Below are 21,053 nucleotides of genomic sequence, written 5' to 3'. Positions count from 1 at the left end.
AATAATCAGTCTATTTGAAAACTTTACCTAGCTGTTTTCAATTATTTGTTAAACAAACGTAGACAATTAAAATTCGACACTCTACAATATTAGTCATGGCAAATTCATAGTTTTACATTTCAATTTATGAATACAATTACTCAGAACATAATAACACGTGTCAAATTGTCATTTTACCACAGTCGTGGTAATATGTAATGAATATTGATACAACATAATATTATATACCTAATAATATCTGGTTTCAATTTAACTCACTATATTTTATATAATAATGCATTATTATTAGTTAAACACATCTATCACATAAAACTAGTTTTGAAAATGTGTGGAGAAATGGCCTTTTCGATTCAATTAATATTTTATTTATTTACTGGGTTCGGTGCGTCTCATGTCAAATAGAAAATCGATGCGTTGTCATAATTCTTAGTGAATATATCTATGTTAATATAATAATACGTAATTCATAATTCTTTGTCGTATATTAATTGAACTAATTAAATTATGTGACAAACATTATATTAAATCAACTGTGATCATTGATTTCTATTATCTTAATATATATGAAAAAGCTAAAATGCAATGTGCTATAAAAAAGAAAAACATAATTCACTAAAATACAAAATATAAAAAATACTCAAAAACTAATTGGACTTCAAAATTTTTGATACTCGATTCAACCGCACAAACTAAATAATCCCATAAACGCACAATTTAAATATTTAAGTACTATAATGATTAAAATAAAAAAATAATTTACTAAATCTGCTGTGAGCAAGAGTTTATTTTAAAATAATTTCTTAACAGTTTTTTGAGATTACCTAGTGAAAAACTAAAATATCAAATCAGATTAGATTTATTTTGTTTTTATAATATAATAGTTATGTCACACCAAATAATATTCATCATCGTTGGCTAAACAAATCTAATTCCGTACTGCGTCTAAAAAATGAAACAATTTATATTTAAATTTATTTTTAAAATAAATATATTTTACTAACCGAATTTCTTTTCTTAGCTCAGCTGTACTTAACGCGAGTTTTCGACCCATTTGAATTTCTAAATCTTTTTTCTGTTTAATTCTTCTTATCTTCTTTTCTTCTTCTTCAATTTCTTTTTTGATATTGCACAGTCGTTCTCTTTCAGCTTCTTTCACCCTGAAAATATTTTACTTATAATTGTCAAACAAACTTATAGTTCAATATAAAATCTCATAATGAAGCTTTAAAAAAATTAATAAGACATAGGTAACAAAACAAAATGTTTTTTGTGATTTTTTTATATTTGAATAGTAGATTATATTGATCTGTAAGAGTCGTAAGTTAAAACCTATAGGGAAATGTAAATAGTACAAGTTGGGATTTTTTATGAATATCGTATACTACGAATTAAGTGCATAGTTTATGTATTATGTGTTAATATTTTAGAGTCTGAGCGAAGTGATGAATGTATTGATTTTACAATGATGTGAGTGTTTTCTTATTTTTTTTTTGTGTGTCTGTGTACACGATAAGTAGTCAAAATAGTGCTTCGATTTTAAATTATATTTATTATAGCATATTTTAGAAACATTCACCTTTGTATTTTAGCAGAATGTTCTAAGATTCTACGTTTATTTTCTATCTCTGCTCTGAGTTTTTTATTATCAGTATACAGAGCTGCATTTTCTTTCGCTCTTCTTAACTGCTCGTATTGCATTAACATTATACGATCTTGCCATCTTTGCATTCCATCCTCAAGTTCTCTAGCTACTCTATGAACTTGACCCATGTGTTGTTCCCTCTGTAAACTAATAAAATTATGTATAATTATTAATACAAACATATTAGGTAACGGTTATTAGATTTTAATGTTGTTTTATCATCAGATCAACATAATTAATCATTTATACCTAATATACTATTTCAGCTAAATAGTATAGATATTGTTGTAATAATAAAGTATAGCCTATGTTTTGTCAATTCAATAAATTTAAAATAATAATACTATTGTATATTTTCATTTAAAACGACTTCTTGAAATTATCGATGATCAATATGGTAATCAATAATTATACCATTTGAGTTTTGAATTGGATGCTTGTATATTTTCTTACAATTCAACCAAAATTCAAAATCTACAAAATATTTAGGTACAGTATTTTATAAAATACGCATTTTGACCACAGTATGTCATCATCATTCTATAGGTACATCCGGTGCATATAATTTTATTTTTCAGATTGTACGACATCTTCAATGATGGACGAATCAAACCATTTGATGGGTAACTACATATGTAACATCCTCTTTCGATGTTGGTATATATTATAATGGTTAATATTTGAAGTTACAACATTATGATTTGATGTTGTTTTATTATTTTTTAATAAGCTACATTAGGTATCCATGTAAAATACGTAATTCCCAATTTAACAGATATTTTCGACATTCCTACATTCCTTCTTATGTTTATTCTATAGTTTGACCTATCTATTTTGAATTGTTCACAATCTTTACAAAATTGTACGTATGTATACTAAACTCCAATTACCTCTTCCGTGACAAATACCAATAATACGGTAAGGACTTATTCTTTCTGGCAGCATATTGTTCATATTGATCATGATCAAATTGTCGCTCACCTTTTATTAGCCAACTCTCGCATACGCATGGACATTTTGTCTAGATGATTTTGAAAAGCCTTTCGTTCTTTCGCTTGGCACTCATCGAACTTGCGACGGATTGTATCGTCATGACGTGCTTGAATTCGCTCTAATTGCACAGCATGTCGCAATTCCTCCATACGATTTGATGACATAATTCTCTATAAAGGTGAGAACAATAGTTATGTATGTATTCACTATTAAGAGGATGTCACACATTCATCAGTTGTCTCCAACTAAAATATAACATATTACTATCGTAATCCATTCATCAAAACCAATTTCGTTTCATCAGCTTCAATATTAGAGTGAAAAACCCTATTATGAAACTCATAATTAAGAAAAATATCTGTGTTTTTACGTAGTGTTTTCACGATGTTTTGCTTTATAAACAGTTTATTATCATTTTTAAATCGGTATAACACACGTCTCATACTAATTACTCGCTTAGAATATTGAATTATTGTAAAAATACCTTTAGAGGACGTCAAACCAACAGTAATGTTTCCATGAAAATTGTATTGCATGAGATAAAATTATGGAGACAGTATTTACAGTAAAATTACCAAATTTTCACAATACGTATATATAGAAGCACACTAAATATGTTGTACCTAGTGTATTTTATGTTTTTGATGCCTTAAAAATAACCAAATAATTAAATTATCAAGATTCATTTTTTTCCGTTTTTTATCATTTAAATTTACAAATTAGTGAGTATTATCATCAATAATAAACAACACAGATAAAGGTCTCTTCTACGTAGTGTGAACATTTGGCATATCTGCTGTAAATACTGTTCGCGTATAAGTTTATCCCACGAAAAACTGTTTTTTTATCATTTAATATCATTAATCATTATTATACAATCACCATTGTTAGTATTGACACTTTTAAATTACTTTGAATAAGGGTTTAAATAATTTGCATTAATCACAAAAGTTATTGAAATTGCCTATATCAAACGCCTTAAACAGCGGAGTTTTTTATTTTTTAAGTTTGACAGTTCATTCATTCATTCAAATATTAAATCTATATAACAACACAAAATTGGTTTTGCTGAGCAAAAATGTGTTATGCTGTACATTTGTAATATGGAGACAAATTACATGAGTGCAAAAACACGTGGCGTCTTCTTAGCACATGATCATAATGGGTGATAAATATCAAGTTATTCAAATTAACTAACATTTTCATAACTATAATAGCTGTGGCCTGTGATTACATAATATCTAAATAACTTAAACTGCCTAAAAAGTAAAAACATGACTGCGTACATGGTACACATTGCAAGTTCTTATAGAGTATTTTTTGAATTGTATGTGATATAGGTAGTAATAGTTTATGGTTGTATTGAAATTTTAAAAATGTTGAAGACATCAGCTCATAATGACGATTCTGTTAGAATTTTAAGATTTAGCACCTGTCAATTGTATAGATTTAAAAGGTTTTAATATTAAAAGTACAGTATTATTTGTGCTTATCTTACATAATATGATACTTCAAAAAAAGTTGATGTATTTAAATATTAAATAATAATAATAAGGCATAAAGTTTAATTTTATTAAATCTTAAAAACAGCTTTTGAATGAACTAAAATTACTTCTTGACTTATTTGAAGTGATTTATTTCTTATTTCGTCCGCTTTTTTCTGTTTCAAAAGATTTATGTCATGCAATCTTTTTTTTTGTTGAAGAGTGTTCATTTGTTCATAAAAATTATTGTCACTCGCGATTTTTTGCTTCCTGAACTCAGTGTCTTGTTTTAATGCATTTTCAAACAACTATATAAAAATATACACAAATAGGTATAAAAATGAATTAACTAAATTAATCGAAAGCAGAAATGTTGGATTAATTATTTTTTTTCTAAATACAGTCAATAGTTTGCAAACATTTAATAATTTTACCTAGATGGGTAAATAAGTCCACGAAAATAAACAAAAAATTATGTTTAGAAATAATAAATATTATAAAACAATGTGTCAGATGAATGAGATTGAAGATTTAAAGTTTTTTTTTTTTTTTATTGAACAAAACATAATATTCACAATCTGTATTTACAAGTTATACAATAAGTAAATGTGATGGAAATTGATTTACAGGAGGGGGAAGTTGCCCATTGGCGACACCCCGTGGGAAGCGATTTAAGAAGAGAGTAGGTCCCTACACCAGTTCCTTTTCAGGCGCCTGGGTGGAAAAGGATTTAAAGTTAAAATTTGATTTCAGTACATAAGTGCAAATGTTCAAGATATGTTTAAATAAATTACGTTTACCTATTCAGAATGTGCAAACGACATATTTTAAAGTACCAGCTGAACCACGCACTTCGTTACCCGTAAAAAATTACAACTTAAAAAAAAAATGTGATTGTTCAACTCCTTTTGGATGCTACTCAGCCTCTCTGGTAGGCAATCCGGGTACGTCGGATCGCGAACAATATGTGACAGAATTTCAAGCAGGCAATGTGCGAAAATTTGATTTGATGCATGCCATCTGATCTGCCCGATTGACCAATGGCAACCAAATAATAAATACTAATTTCTACTAATTATTTCTCATCATATAACCAAGAGCAACCATTTATAAACAAAAATGCCCACCGTAAATCTGAAAATCCCCGTTTGAGCACCTCCCCGGGTTGGACCTAGGAGGGTGAACAATACTTTACGGCCTATTTTCCTACCTACCAAACGTACAAAAAATTTTTATTAAAATCGTCGAGCCGTTACGGAGGAGTGCGACCACTAACACCGTGACACGAGATTCTTATATATTAGAAGATTATACGATATTATGTAAGCTGTATGAGTAATTAACCAAATAAAGATGAACACAAATTAAAAGTATAGTATATAACTGACCAAACACATACCTAATAAGTTGAAACTTGAACAGGGACAAAATTAAAATTACAGCGCACCTGTTATGTTAAGAATATTGATATTAGTATATTGTAACTTATTATACCTTGCGGTCTCCAATTTGTTGTTTAAGTTCATTAACTTTTATGTCTTTTTGTATCATATGTTCCTCCAACTGTCTTTGGTTATTCTCGAATGCCACGCGCAGTTCATCCAAACGCATATTTTTAACCCCATTTTCTACATTTCGTTTTGCCGTTATGAAATCTTGCCATTTTTGCTTTTGTTCTTTAGTTAATCGTTTTTCCTCTTCCCGCATTTGTTCCCAAAATACATTTACTCTATGCGCTAGATCCTCCCCATACTGTCTTTCTTCACGTTTTCGCCTCATGCTATCCAAAATTTTTCGGTCTTGGTCTGGTATATGAATACTACTAATGTCCAATAAGCTTCTGAAAACACAATAATGCCCTTTAAATACCTACATTAATAAGATCTTCAGAATATTAAATAATAGTCGGTGCGTGTGTGTGTGTGTGGAATGCAGATACGTTGTACTGTTGTTCTTCAAGAAAAATTTTTTATGATAACTAATACCAACGTAGGTACATACCTACAACTATAACTATAACATATACCTATAATAATATTTTACTATTTATAATTTATTTTTAAGTCTGTGTCAAGCATTTAGAATATTTTTTTATGAGTCATTTGGACAATATTCGTGGTCGTGTACAAGCAAATTATATGTACGTATACACAATCAATCGTGCCGAAAATAATTTAAAAACAATAAATCACATAAAAGAAGAGTTCAAAAATGTTTGAACTATGCATATTTATTCCAAAAATAAATAATGATTATCCGATAAGTCTATACACAAAAAAATTGATATACGTACCGACTTGCATTCCCCGATCGTGAACGTTTTTTTACAGTTTTCCGTTTATCAGTCGTCATGTCTGGTTCACGTTTTTCAAGGATTGCAATCCTGTCGACTTCTTTACACAGTTCTTTTAAATCCATCAGGTCACTTATGCTTTTCGATTTTTTACAACGGCGTTTTCGTCTTTTTGTGACATGATGATGTACGTTTCTATATTATACATGATATTATATATTATATTATCTATAGGTTTCTATATAAAAATAGGTAGAGGATTTTTAGAAAGGCTACACGGATGGGCTGTATATTGTACCTACCTAATCTAACGAAATATGTTTGAACATAACTGCAATATATAACTATATATAGGTAATAGGTATAGCTAAATAATACAGAAAAATCACTATTATTTTAAAATGTAGGTATATATTTTTAATTTTTAGGAGAGATAAATTAAGCTACCTACTACTTTATTATTACATGATAATCATAATATTATCTAGCGATCCGTAGGTAGGTTCTTTAGATCCAGCCCGACCGAGAAATGTATGTATTTATAAATAATTACTGTAGTTTTACAAATATTTATTGATAGGTATCAAAGTACGTACCCATATCAAACTATAATAATATTATATTATAATTTATAACGAAATAATTACTTTTCATCTTCATTTAATTTATTTTGAATAGACTTGGTGCGTCGCATATTCGAAGCAATATTGTTTCGATAGAACGACATTTCTTTTCTCAGACATTTATTTCTTTTTTTTCGTGTTGATATACTACCAGTTATAGTGTCACAGAACAACAATTTATTTCTCTCTTGTCTACATGCTTCAAGTTTTTCTACATAATGCATAGATAGGCACATATTATATAATAAATCATAATTACCTATAGATTAATATAGTACCTATCCTACTATCCTGATACCCTTGTAGAATTATAGACATTAAAATTGAGCCAGTTAGTAATGTTATTGAACAATTAAAAGTTAATCATTTATTAAATGTCTAAAATACATAGGTACCTACTTATAGGATTATAGGAATGTTTTAAATTTCACGCAGGATATCTAATACCCCCGTCGCTTCACGTTTATTTTATTAAAAATTAAATTTTTAAGTAGGTAACTGTTATATAATATACCTACCTATAAACATAGTGTCATTGAATAGTTATAACCTAACTAGGTATATTATAACTATTATAGGTAACACTACTATTACTTATAACAATATAACTTATAAGTGGGTCGGGAATTTCGATGCACCTTGCATTGGCTTCCAAAACTAGCTACTGTATGCTCGTTTTCAAAAATATACGTTTCATGTATTTTCGATTAAAAATAAGAAGTTATAATTTTGCATTATTTTTAATAATTTTTGATAATTTTCAATATTAAGGTCATATGTTACATTTTTTAAAGAATTTTAACATTAATTTCCGAGTTTTTAAAATGTTTAGGTACTAACAAAAGTAACTTTGTATCGAGCTAACAATGTTTTTACCTAATCAAATATTATTATTTATTAATCGTAATTTATCGAACAGATACGACGTAAAATCAAAATCACGAGTGGCGATAGAAAATTAAATGAGAATAATTATTTTTTGTGATTAAAAGTCCACGTAGAAGAATTGAAATTGTTCAACTTTTTTTTTAAAAATTAAATAAAAAATATTTTTTGGTTCAAAACTTATTCAAAATAAAAAAAATGTACGTGCATTATTTTTTAATTTTTAGGATATTACATTTTCAGCCCTACTTATTACTAATACGATTTACTTATAATTTTATACTTTACGCCGATCGACCAACCTATTTGAACATTTAAATGCTGAATAACGTCCTAGTGCCGTAACCAAGTAAACTTACAGGATTTACGGGGGCCCCACCGCCCCCACCCATAGTTTTGAACTTTTTAAAAACTAAATCAATATTAGACAAACTTTAAAAAGCAAAAATTCAACCTATACATAGGTACCTAACCTACAGCTGTTCAGAAAATTCACTTGAAAATTTAATTCATTTACGTTCATGTTCACAGTTCACTTTCTTTTGAGGAACACGTTCATTTTGTACATTTTAAAATAAAATGCTGAGTAAGGTATGAATAATTTTAAAAATAGTTATTATATGTTAGTACCAATCTAATAATTAAATTCCCTTACCTATATAGCTAATATATTTATCTTATATAAATTAAGTAATCACTGCGTGGGTAGTTTATTTATTGAAATAAAATCCGATAGTTACATATGTATAAAATATATTTACAAATATTTCTGAAGAGCCTATATTATATACCTACTAATTTCATTACTATTGTAGCCTGTAGGTACTAAGGATGTAATAGATTTTAAATTCAAATGAGCAACTAGGTCGCAAAGGGCGTATAGGGCGGCACCTGAATGCTTTTTAAAGAGGCCGAGGGTTTCACTATACCGTTGACTCCTAAAACCACACACTTGCGATAACAGAATACTTCAGGTAGGTTAAAACCGCACACTTATGATTTTTGCCCCAAAACGGTATTGACTATAATAATTTTTAATGTACCAATATGTAGTGTATTGTATAAAAATATTTCTATTATGTAGGTACCTATTAGATAACTTGTTTTTATTTTTCAATTGGACGGACAATATTTTGTACTCTCTTATGGGACTTACGTTTTAACCACTATTATAGGTATAGGTACACAACTACACAAAACCGACTAAAGATGTAGGTAACTAAAGACTTAAGAATTAAAACGTGCCAGCATGATTATTGATCATTGTAAAGTATCTTATTATCTTCTTATCTTATCCCGTTATTTAACACTAAAAATAGTGAGCGGTTTTAATCCACTATAAGTTTAGCTATACAATGACCGTTTTTGTCTATCGACCTTTCGGGGTCGAAATCAGAAGTATGCGGTTTTCAGATGCATTTTATACATTATATTACAATGGTGATACGAGGACGGATGGGGGAGGGGGACGATGGCATAAGTGCAAATGGCGTGGGATTTAGGGGGATAAGCTTAAAAAATGTTTGGCTGGCTTAAGTCCTAAACCCCCACCCCCTATTTGCGCATATATTTCCTTATAAATATTTATAATTAGGTATTGGCTTTTTGGAATATATATTATATTGCAACTGAATATGGATTACTCGATGACAGTCGATAAAGATGAAAATAATATACCTATTCACAATATTGCTAGTTTAAAAAAATATATATAAGATAAATATGCCGAAAATATACAGCCACCTAACCTACAGAAAATGAAATAGTTAGGTAGCATTTAAACAAAATGTAGGTAAATGTTATTTATAAGTTGTAATTAAGATGTACCTATTGTTGAGTATTTTATTTGATACCTACTTACTAATTTATTGTCTAACAAAATATCATTTCATTTCACAAATTTGATATTAGCATACAGCCATATTATAGGTACCTATCAATATTCAATTGCTTGATTTTAAACTTATGAATGAAACATTTATTTTGTCAGATCAAAATCATTAATAATAACTGTCCATTATTTTTGAATAAACTAATTAGACATTTTTTAAGCATTCATTATTTTATTTCAATGTTCAACAATACTTACCTTGTCTAATTTTTTCATGTTGTTGATAAGCTGGATAAGCTAACTTAATTGACACATCAAGGTCCTTAGAAATGTCCGCAGCACTCTTGTACAATAACTCATTAGGCTATGAAAATTATGAAAATCAAACAAAGATACCAATACAAACTATACCACTTGCCTTTATTCTAGCCTTACGACAAGCTAATAGTGATCGCGGACTAGTCAATATAAAAGGACTCAAATGTCCACACGTATCAAAATTTGTCAAATCCAACACATCTGAAGACATTGATTCCGTAACACTACTCCCCATTATTAAAACACGGTTTGAATTTTATTCTTAAACAATTAAATAGTGTTAGTACAACAATATCTGTAAGAATACTGGTGCCTGTTAGTACCAGGTATTGTTGAATCAATAACTTTGAGGTTAAGAAAATTACTAAAGCAACATACAGAAGGGCTGTACCTAAACAAGAGACATAACATTTAAATATTCTTAAAACATATAAAAAACTATTTTATTTTATAAATAATATAATAAATACAAATATCATACTTAAAAGTTTTAAATTACATTTGTTTTTTTTGGGGACTGGAGAATGAAGGGGATGTATAAGCATTATTTAAGTATATTAATGAAGTTAAAATGAAATAAAATAACAAACTAAAATCTAAAAAACTATAATAATTGCATATAAATGTTACATTTATGGTATATTTCTTGTAGGAAATGTTTTTGTTTATGGATGACTAGAGCTGAATCCGAAACATTTAAGTGATCATAATATTTATAGAAACTTTTCATTTAAGTAGCTATGTTCATGATAAAGTTACCACTTTTTGTCTTAAAAGATTAAATAGGGAATAAAATGATTAGTATTCTGGAACACATAAATATTTACACGAATACCTAAAGTGCTTTTGAAATTATTTCAAACAAAACTCAATAAAACAAAGATACAATAAAAGTAGTATAATTTAAATTGTGCCATTTGGTAACGCTCCATTGATGTCATCTATTTTGGTATTTGAATCATCATCTAGTGTAATTTCGTCACTAGAAGAACTACGAATGTCTCCATCCATCTGAAACCAAATAATAATTTAATTAAATACAAACATTTAAGAAATGAGAGCTTGTGATTAAATACTGTATAACTACATACTTTTCCAGAATTCCATGAAAGATATGCAATTCTCAAAATTAAGTGTGTCCAATAAAGGTGGAGACCAAGTAAAAGAAACAGTAGTCCATTGAATATGTAATAAGCTGGGAACATTTGGTTTACCACTTGGGGCGCATTGACTGACGTACTAGTCAAAATATAAACAAAAATTATGATTAATATTGATTACACAGATATATTAAGAACAACTAATATAAGACTAACCTGTATAAAATCCAAAAAGGGAATAGACCAATTCTGGTTAACAGCCAGACAAAAATGAATACTACTGAAATGAAGTCGCATAATTTTTGATATTTGGCATATTTAGCCATTTTTGCAAACTATAATAAAAAATGACTCATTAAAATATATATTCCAAAATCCAAGCAAAACTAGGAACAAATTGTTTTAGTAGTATAAAATATATAAATAATTTTGAGTAGATATTCCAAAAGTTTAATGTAATTTAATCAAAGGTCAATCATATCATGTACTTAGGTTTAACTACCTATATTAATTTTGTCATGTCTAATAATGTCACTTCTACTAATTAAATTTATATTTTCACCAGATTTGTACAGATATATTCTTGAACTTCAATAATTTCATTTTACAGCTAGATAAAGTAACTTGGCATCACTTCACATCCCCTTTACTACTATCCTTCATATAATTGGAGTGTTCAAAATATAATAGTCAGTATAACAATAAAATAGCTGAACAATTTCTCTATTAGGCTCTATTTAAACTATAATATATTCACTATTGAAGTAGGGTCATTGGACCCCCTCCCCTTCTATACTTGTACCCCCAATATTACCTATTGTATAAATTATTACAGATTGTATGTATTTTTGTTTTCTAAAAAAAAAAAATTTTTAAAAATATTATATTATGCTGTACTTATTAAAAAATTATATTTAAATTAATTATGTAGGTAATTTCAAATTATTGGTTTGTATGGCGTATTTAGTAATAGTCATTATTTCATAGTAGATATACCATTGAATTGTTTAGAATTGTTTTACAAAACGAAACACCAGTTGGTTATCTTCATTTCTCACACATATAAAATGCCATATTCATAAGGTAGATAAGGGGCGGCGGAGAGTATTTAATGAAAGGAGTAGAAACCAAGAGTAATATATCTAATCTACCTATTAAAAAGAAATCATGAATATTCAATTTGTAACAGCATATTATTATAGTTAATAATATTAATTAGCATTTTTTTATGAGGTAATACTCAGAAAAGAAGAGGTTATGTATGTGATGCCCTCCGAAATGTTATTTTATTTGTTTAATAGGCGATAAATAATGTAATTTACTTCCGATAATCTATGAGCCTGATCTACATTAATATGTTACAAGGGACCGAAACAAAGATAACAGGCCATGTTTAAACATCTCTTAGTAATGTGTTATAACCATTAACAATTACAGACATAATATTAACTCACTATGGTAGCTATATAGGATAGTTGCTTTAATTTTTAATTGATATCCTCCTCATAAATATTTGAAATGGGTAGGAATTAAACTTGGCCAATTTTGGTATATAATTTTCAAAATAGGTGTCGAATATTTCGGTTTGTAAGAAAAAATATAATTACCTCTTTAGCTTATCGAGTAATCTAGCTATTAAGTATTAACATTTGCTAATGAAATAAAATAATTTTTAATACAAAATACTTTTTAACTACCAATATAATATTACATATATTTTTTTACTTTCTATCATAAACATAATTATTATATGAGACATGCCTTATCTCCAATCTCATGAATAGAATATTATTATTTATTAGAACAATTTTTAAAAACTTATTTTTTTAAGAAACCTTCAATAAAATTTTTTTATATTTGTTTTTTGTATGTGTGTGAAAGAAGCAAATGTGTTTATTAATCATTCATTTATGAGAAATCGAAAATATTAAAAAGTGGCAAGTAGGTAACCTATTTACTTTATAAGTTAAAATGTACATAAACAATTGTTAATTTATCATAATTTTTTTTTTTATTCCAATTTTAACAACCTATAAAGAACTTTTTTTAAATTTTCAAGTATTTTAACTCAGGATAAATTTGTTTATCGATTTTTAAAGAAAAAAAATCAAAAAAATCAATAATTGTTTAAATTAAATAACTCCAATTCGGAAAATTTTACCATTTCAAGTATCTACGGTTATTAGATTTTAGTTTACATTTTGGCTAGCAATATTAGTTTTGTTTAAAACTGTTTATGCGTAAAAAATTCCATAATTTCCATTTTTTCCTCAACTCATTAAGAAAAGTACTTGGAATTTTTTTCTTTTGACTCCCTCAAATACAAACTGAATTAACATTTCTATCAGAAAAAGTGTTAAAGATTGAAGCAATTTTACTGCTTAAAAAAACCCCCATGTCATTATAAAATCAATAAATTAATAATTGCTAAGAATTTAAAATGAAGTTTTATTTTTAATAAATATTTAGATAATCGCAATAACTGGTCTGTGTAGTTTTGTATTTACTGTAATAAACAAGTTAGAGTACAAAAAATAAACAATCGCATTGTGCAGCACTATTATAATCAGAAATGTCATCAATTGTTATTATAGAGGTATTCATATTTTCAACAATTATATGACTCAAGAATGCATGAAACCTATAAAAACGAAAATAAAACCCAATAAAAATGAATATACCTACTGTGTAACATACAACAACAAAATTTTAAGCACACTGTTATCTCTATGCACTGCAAGCGTGTATATCAATAGTTTTTATGGATCACATATAATTTTAGGGATCAGTTATAATTTTTTTGATGACAAATTCATTAAATATTTCTCCAAGAAAACCAAACTATAAAGTAGGAGTCTTCAAACTATAGCTTTAATATGTGTCCTACTAACACTTTTTTACTGGCCTGCCTACTGCATTGAATAATCCAAAAATGAACTATTCATATTATCTTGATTATTATTTTATGTATGATTAAGTACACATATATGTACAATTTTTTTTAAGTTAACTAAATTTAAATTACTCTTTTTGCTTTTCTAGACAACAGTGTGTTGTTACAACCATTAAAAACTTACTCTATTTTATTATGCTCATTGCATTTCTATTTTTTTGATAAAACTAAAAATTGTTACAATATTTAAAACTACAAGTTTGCTTTCCCTGGAAAAGTGATTAACTGAAATGAAACACAATTGAAAGAATAAACATTGAATCACACAGTAAATTATAAGTGGTAAAAGTTTTCAAATTAACTTTTAAAAATACTACCTATGCAATTTGTACTCTAGAATGTAGCATAACATACATAAATACTATTAACTAACATTATTTTTTTGGCTCATAATCTTTGTCTTCAATTTATACAAAATGGCTGTTTGTTTTTTGGATTCTGATTAGAACATAGCGGTTACTAATTTTCTTAAGTATTTACAAAAAAAAAACTTTTATGAATAGTTAAATGGTTCAAAATGTTTATTTAGCACCTCTAAAGATTAAAAATGAAATATAATATATGTTTTTTTGTCAGGAAAATATTTATGTAATAAAAGTAAGTACCTATTTTTCAGGAAATCTTTTAATATTTTAAAGTAAACCAATCTTAGCTTGCTTTTATTTAAAATGCTATCGTTACTACTGTTTTCAAACATTATTCTAACTTATCCTACATATATAATATTTTTATATTGTACATTTTCAGTTTGCATACATGAAAATTCAGCAAAATTATTTGTTTTTTAGTAGTAAATTGTATCACTTCAATATTTTAGTAAAATATTATAGTTAAATATTTTAATAATTTTTTAATATCCTAAAAATCACAATACTATATTGCCGAGGTTAAAATAATTATATTTTCTATCATTATTTTTAAAATACAATAATAATTTTTAAAATACAACAATGAATAATATAATCTACAATCTAAATTTTAGTCTATTAAATTGATATGAAACTATAACCTTCAAAAATTGACATTTGTTAATATGTAACAAATAAAATATAATATAATAGAAGAACTAATATTTTTAAATCAGACAAATCCCAATCATATTTGAACATAATAATGTGACCTCTAACATAATTTAATTAAACAAATAATATTTTATACTTTTAATTTAAAACATGTGGAAAAGGTTTATCTTTATTATTTGACCTATGATTCTGTGAGTTTTAAAATTGATTTTTCAACTCTATTTCTTTAATTTTGTAATTATTATTAATATTATTATTCAACTTTTATTTTATATGATAAAACACAACGCTTACACGCAATAGGAAAAATAATATGATTCATTACCTCAAGGAAAATATCGCCACAATCATGGGTTAAAAGCACAAGAGTCCCAATTCTATGGAAATTACATATCCATGAAAAAGATAACAAGCATATAGTACATATATGATGGACAAACATTTGCCAAAAATCTTTTCGTTTGACATCAAAAAATTGAGAAACAGCTAATGCCCAATAAAATGATAATGACATCATATAGTACCACCATGTGTCTCTTGTGACACCCTGTAAAGAAAGTAAAAAAGGTATTAATAAATATGATATTAATTATACTGACTTTTCAAAGGACAAATATTTGTATTGGTATATTTACACCCAATGAAATAAAGGATTTTTACCTGGTGTGGATATCCAATCCAACAATAATCTATATTCAATAACCATGGTTTATTCCATAAGAACACAAGACCATAGTGGAATGAAAATGTGTAATAGAAACATCGCCAACTGAAAAGGATATAATCAAAGCATAATTTAAAGCAAAAAATAATGAAAATTAATATAAATCTAATATCAAATGCCCATTTTGTTAATAGGGTAAAAATTAAAACATTAATATTTTTAGTATAATAAATAGTTGTTAATAGTAATAACGTAAAGGTATTTTATTAAATGAACACCAATTAACTACATAACAAGCTACATAATGAATAAGGTAAAAGTGAGTTTTAAATACATTTTGAAATTACATTATACAATTTATATACTAGGTACCTAGTATATAAATTATAAATACATAAACACTGGATCACTATTTTCTTTTAACTTATAATAATTAATAATTGACAAGAAAAGTGATACTATTTTTATGATGCAGGTTTTTGAGAAAACACTTTTTTTAGGCGCCATACACTCGCTATTAAAGGAGTTTGATATAAGCAATTTAATGTAATTTTGAAAAAAATAATGGCTTCCTGTTAATGACATGTAATAATTAAAACATTATAATTTTTAATACAGTTATATTTTAAAGATATTTATTTAACTCAGTACCAATATTAATAGATATGATAAGACAATTTTAAAATAAAACTGTTGACATATTAACTTCTATAATCTGAGAATAAATACATTGGTATTAATTGTTTTGTAGTTATCATTAATTACTAATTAGGAGTTTAGAATTTAAATTTAATCAATCAAAAGTATTTATACTTAATTAAATATTAACAATTATAAGTAGGTATGTTGATAATGTTTAATAATTTTTCATTTATACCAACCTCTGTAAAAAAAAAAAATGTAAGTAAAAACATTTATGTAGGTACCTATATTAATATTCAAAAACTATATACCTACAGTAGAAATTCGCTAGACTAAACCGGTGTGAAAAATAATGCACCGGGATGTTTGGACCATATCATTTATCCCGGTGCGGGATAATGTGGGATAATTTTAAACCGGTTTAGTCTAGCGAATTTCTATATAGTATATTGTTATAAGTAGTTAATTTTTGTTTGTATTGATATTTCATGTACCAATATTAGAAGGAATAAAAAAGAAGTTCAAAATGTTTAATCATTATTGGGTAGAAAATTAACATTTTACTAAGGTTGATTTATTTCAATCAAAAACTATGAAGAAATAAAAGCAAATATTTGAGTTTTTTTTTTTATAAAATCTAAACCACTTGGACTAACAGAGCACAGAAGTTATTTTTTAAATGATAATTGTCATAATTTAATTAAAAGTAAATACATAATAACATAAGATGACGCATTTATGTATCTACATTAATTTTTTTAAAACAACATTTAACTAACTATAATTGTACAATTCTTTTAATTTTTTAAATGAAAACATACACTTCAAATTTCATTCAATTTCAGAATATTTGTTGGATCAGTTTGACACGTCCTAATAATCTCGTTATAATTTATAAACTAGCAGAGTAGTGGCACAGGCGCCACAGGGAAACCCCCGAAAAATGATGCTCTGTTCATTTAATTACTTTAAATTCCTAAAACTTATAACCACTCGTTCAAAATTTTTTTTTATACATCAAAATACATTGCTCTAATTTGGGAAGGTGGGCCAAGCGACAAACTAGTAAATTAGAACCACTGATTGTTGGACAGCCTTTAAAGTTTTAACTCTAAGCCTTTCTTGCTTTACATATTATAATATTAAAATGTAATTTGTTTAATCATATAGTAAACTATTCAATATATATGCAATACAGTAACATAACCTATTTTCACGCTTAATTTTTGTTTGTCTGTCATGCTATACTGTTAAATATTTGAATAGAAAATATTTAAATAGCTTCACTTATTCATTAACATGTTTTAAAGGTTTTTTTTTAACTGACAAAACAAACATATAATCTGTAGTAATTTAAAACTTAAATAAATCAATATATTATGTTAAGGTTTAAAGCTAGGTACATTTTATATGAATAGTACCTAAGTATTAAGAGGATGTAAGCGCACTATTTGTTTTCTCTATCTGACCAATGAGTAACATACCAAATTTACTTTCAGCAGAACCACTATTGTTTTGTTAGTTTTTAGTATTTGAGGGAATTGACTTATTATCAAATTTAAAGTTAAGAACTATATCTGTGTTCCTTCACTGGCTTTTTTAATGGTATTTCAAATTTAAAGCTAGATATGAGAATTTTTAAATTGTAACATTATTGTATATACAAAATGCTCATAACTAGCATAATAATTTAAAGATCGTAAAAAAGCAAAACGTACAACATAAATAATATTCCTAAATTTAAGTTTGATAATAGATAAATCTACTCTAATATTAAAGACAACAATACAAGATTAGTTCGACTAAAAGAAAAATATGCGATGATGCGCATGAAAAAACAAACTGTGTACTGAGATCCTCTTAAAAAAAAAAAAATAGTTGATGACTAAAAATATTTTAGAATTCACCATTGAGAAAAGTTTTATAGAATTTGTATTAGAAGTATTTTATGAACAATAAATATAAATATATCTAAATAATAATTAGGTAGGTAATCATTGTTGTAAAATAATGAACTGAACGTCATAACCACCATCATTAACCAAATAATTATAAATGAAAACAGATATAATCAAATAAAAAATAATAATATTTATTAACTTATCTTAAAACTTTATGGTCTAAATTTTTATGAGGAAATAATAAAACTGAAAAATAAGCTAAATAGATAAAAGGTACCTATAATACAAGTTAAAACACAATTAGTTGACGAAAATAACTAATACAGTAATAAACTCAATTAACATAATATATACGGTCTAATTCTTTTAGCATGAATCAGTAAATATCTATTTTAATGTATTTTTTATGAGTCCAATGTCTTATTGTGTATTTAAATAATATTAGCTTTGAATTACAAATAGAAGTTAGATTAGTTTATTACAAACAAATTTTGGTTTTAATGTGGCTTTTAATTTTTTTAATTTGATTGGGTCTAGGTATGTGTTTTTCCAATCATTCTGTATATTATAGTGGATAATTGTATTTTCCTTAATTTGCTATATATAAATTATGAATTATTACCTATATAGCTACTTCTTCTACATATTTAATAAAATTAAAATTAAAGAACAATAGGTATATTCTTTATCTCAAATGTATCGATGTTGAATACCTAGTAAATTTGTACCAAAACTCTAATGAAAAGTATACATCACTGATGTAGAAAACATACTCAAAATAATTTTTAATAATTTTTTTTTTTTAATGCTTCTTGTAATGCAGGTGTTGTTGATCAATGTCAACATTATTTTAGTGTATTTCTCTATATTACGCACTGTTTTAATTCAATAATACATTTAACATAATATTGTGTGTTGAATTTACCTATTAGGCTATAACCTGTTTTACTATTTGAGAATCCATAGGTTAGTCTTTGGTCTTAGTTTCAACAAATAAAATGAACAATAGACCTATTAATGTATAAAGTCAACAAAATTCTTTAAACCAACAACTTGAAAAATGTACAGGAGCCTACTAAATCCATATCTTAACATAATGAATGTATTAATATCAGGTGATTCTCAAGCCATGGATAAGGAATTGTAGTAGGGTTAACAAGTACACCATTAGTCATCATCCCAAATTATTTAGTGGCTCACAGCTCAATACACTTGACAATTTAAGATGTACCATTGTTACTGTGCCACACAGTTATTTGATTACAGATAAGCAACATATAGAGACTTTTAAACAAACACAAACACCAATCAGGTCGCAAGAGGTTAGGTTTTTTTTGTTTGTTAATATAAATTGTTAGAAAGACGTTACCTGCTCTCGCAGAATTTGATGAGGGTCGAAGGCTTGTCCTGTGCTCGCCTCAGCCTCAACCACCGTTCTACTTGTCGCTCGGTCCAATCGAGTCTCTTGGCCAGGCCCACCACCTCCTTGTAATTCCACTTGCTGTTCCGCGCAAACGTTTCCTCTAGCAAGTCATTGTTCGGGACCTTTTTTGGTTTGGTGCTCTTGATGCCCAGCGACAGGCCAAACGGCGAAAAACAATATCTGAAAGAGAGGACCGCCTTAGAGGTAGGGGAAAAAATAATCAAAAACCGCCGACCGTGGTCCAAAAGGAACAAACTCCCCCCCCTCGCCCGCCCACCCTAAAGTTCGACTCACTTCTCGAGCAGATATCTTATGAGCAACACGACGACGGCCATGGGCAACGGGTAGATCAGGTGCCGGTGGTCGGTGTACTGGACCCGTTCGTTGGGTTCCAGGTCGGACCACTTGGTGTTCGGCGGCAGCCAGATGTCCGGCGACCAGAAGGCATCGATCAGCGGCCGGAACACGGACATCTCGCGACTGACGGGTAATGGCCAATGGGTACCGGCGGCCGGTGTGTCGGTCGACTGTCCACAGCCCCACAAGTCGCAGGATAGTGGAGATACAACTAACTGGGGACGACCACGACGGTCATCGTAATATAGTCAATAATCGCACAAACCGCCGCAGACGCTACGCGCGAACCAACTGCGCGCGACGCCGGACGTTCGGGCCTATTTATACAACAACGCACGAGGACAGCGGCGGCGGCGGCGGCGCACGCGATTGTCGTTGTCGTTGTTGGTGTCGTCGTCGTCGTTATCCGTCATGGAACGGATCGAAATCGGAAGTCGGTTGTCACTGTTGTCAGTGCCGAATCAATCGACGATCGATGCCGGGTAGCCGAACGGACGTTGTCGGGTATGGGCGGTTAAATCGCCGCTCCAACTCTCAACGACCGATGCGGTGCGTTGCGGTGCGGTGCGGTGCGGTGCAACGAACCCGAGGGCCGAAGTAGCGCGACTCGTGTGCAGTGTGCACCGTGGTTTACGGCGATAGTGTTATGTAACGGGTGGGTGGCGGACGGCGGTGGCGTGTGCGTGTAGCCATGTATAGGACGTGGGTCGCGTGTGCGTGAGGTTTCTGCCGTGTGCGTAAAAATTAAAAAAATAAAACGTAAAAAGATGTAATGAAATGATAAACAAACATTACTGCCATTGGCGTACGATGCGGGAACGGGTGGTGATGAAAAGAGGATGACTTGCGGCGGAGGTGTGGGGAAACCGGCAGGCCTGACGTAGTTGGTTGGCTTTACCGGCGCGGACGACTGCTGGCCGAG

At 28.6% G+C, this 21,053-nt stretch overlaps 2 protein-coding genes across 4 annotated transcripts; both read right to left on the bottom strand.

Annotated features, from left to right (window-relative positions):
- Positions 1 to 610: 610 nt before the first annotated feature.
- On the bottom strand, positions 611 to 10,485 carry LOC132945888 (golgin subfamily A member 6-like protein 22). Of its 3 annotated transcripts, XM_061015698.1 has the most exons (11): positions 10,393 to 10,485; positions 10,170 to 10,330; positions 10,010 to 10,115; positions 7,060 to 7,246; positions 6,413 to 6,607; positions 5,614 to 5,959; positions 4,248 to 4,427; positions 2,624 to 2,805; positions 1,577 to 1,789; positions 1,002 to 1,157; positions 611 to 942 (listed from the first exon to the last, which is right to left on the bottom strand). In XM_061015698.1, exons 2-11 carry the CDS (start codon positions 10,302 to 10,304, stop codon positions 906 to 908), a joined length of 1,737 nt encoding a protein of 578 aa, XP_060871681.1. In that variant the 5' UTR covers positions 10,305 to 10,330; positions 10,393 to 10,485; the 3' UTR covers positions 611 to 905. The 3 variants fall into 3 exon arrangements, with proteins under 3 accessions (XP_060871681.1, XP_060871682.1, XP_060871683.1); XM_061015699.1 differs by lacking the exon at positions 10,393 to 10,485 and having other exon boundaries at positions 5,614 to 5,956; positions 10,170 to 10,361; XM_061015700.1 differs by lacking the exons at positions 4,248 to 4,427; positions 10,393 to 10,485 and having other exon boundaries at positions 10,170 to 10,361.
- LOC132945890 (ceramide synthase 6) lies at positions 10,486 to 21,012 on the bottom strand. The gene is made up of 7 exons (XM_061015704.1): positions 20,069 to 21,012; positions 19,721 to 19,954; positions 15,805 to 15,913; positions 15,470 to 15,691; positions 11,386 to 11,504; positions 11,161 to 11,308; positions 10,486 to 11,080 (listed from the first exon to the last, which is right to left on the bottom strand). Exons 1-7 carry the CDS (start codon positions 20,245 to 20,247, stop codon positions 10,973 to 10,975), a joined length of 1,119 nt encoding a protein of 372 aa, XP_060871687.1. The 5' UTR covers positions 20,248 to 21,012; the 3' UTR covers positions 10,486 to 10,972.
- Positions 21,013 to 21,053: the final 41 nt, after the last annotated feature.

This window comes from Metopolophium dirhodum, chromosome 5 (genome assembly GCF_019925205.1).
Source record: "Metopolophium dirhodum isolate CAU chromosome 5, ASM1992520v1, whole genome shotgun sequence".
NCBI lineage: Eukaryota > Metazoa > Arthropoda > Insecta > Hemiptera > Aphididae > Metopolophium > Metopolophium dirhodum.
This window is presented reverse-complemented; position numbering and strand designations above follow the sequence as displayed.

What these genes read in the sequence shown, in the direction of transcription:
- LOC132945888 (XM_061015698.1), bottom strand. Translation starts at nt 10,304, where the DNA reads ATGGGGAGTAGTGTTACGGAATCAATGTCTTCAGATGTGTTGGATTTG. An exon ending in ACATGAAAAAATTAGACAAG is followed by an intron (nt 7,247 to 10,009) that starts GTAAGTATTGTT and finishes TGCATTATGTAG; the next exon opens with AAAAACTTGAAGCATGTAGA. An exon ending in CACTTCAAATAAGTCAAGAA is followed by an intron (nt 2,806 to 4,247) that starts GTAATTTTAGTT and finishes TCACCTTTATAG; the next exon opens with AGAATTATGTCATCAAATCG.
- LOC132945890 (XM_061015704.1), bottom strand. Translation starts at nt 20,247, where the DNA reads ATGTCCGTGTTCCGGCCGCTGATCGATGCCTTCTGGTCGCCGGACATC. An exon ending in ATCAAATTCTGCGAGAGCAG is followed by an intron (nt 15,914 to 19,720) that starts GTAACGTCTTTC and finishes TATCCTTTTCAG; the next exon opens with TTGGCGATGTTTCTATTACA. An exon ending in CCTTTTTGGATTTTATACAG is followed by an intron (nt 11,309 to 11,385) that starts GTTAGTCTTATA and finishes TATTTTGACTAG; the next exon opens with TACGTCAGTCAATGCGCCCC.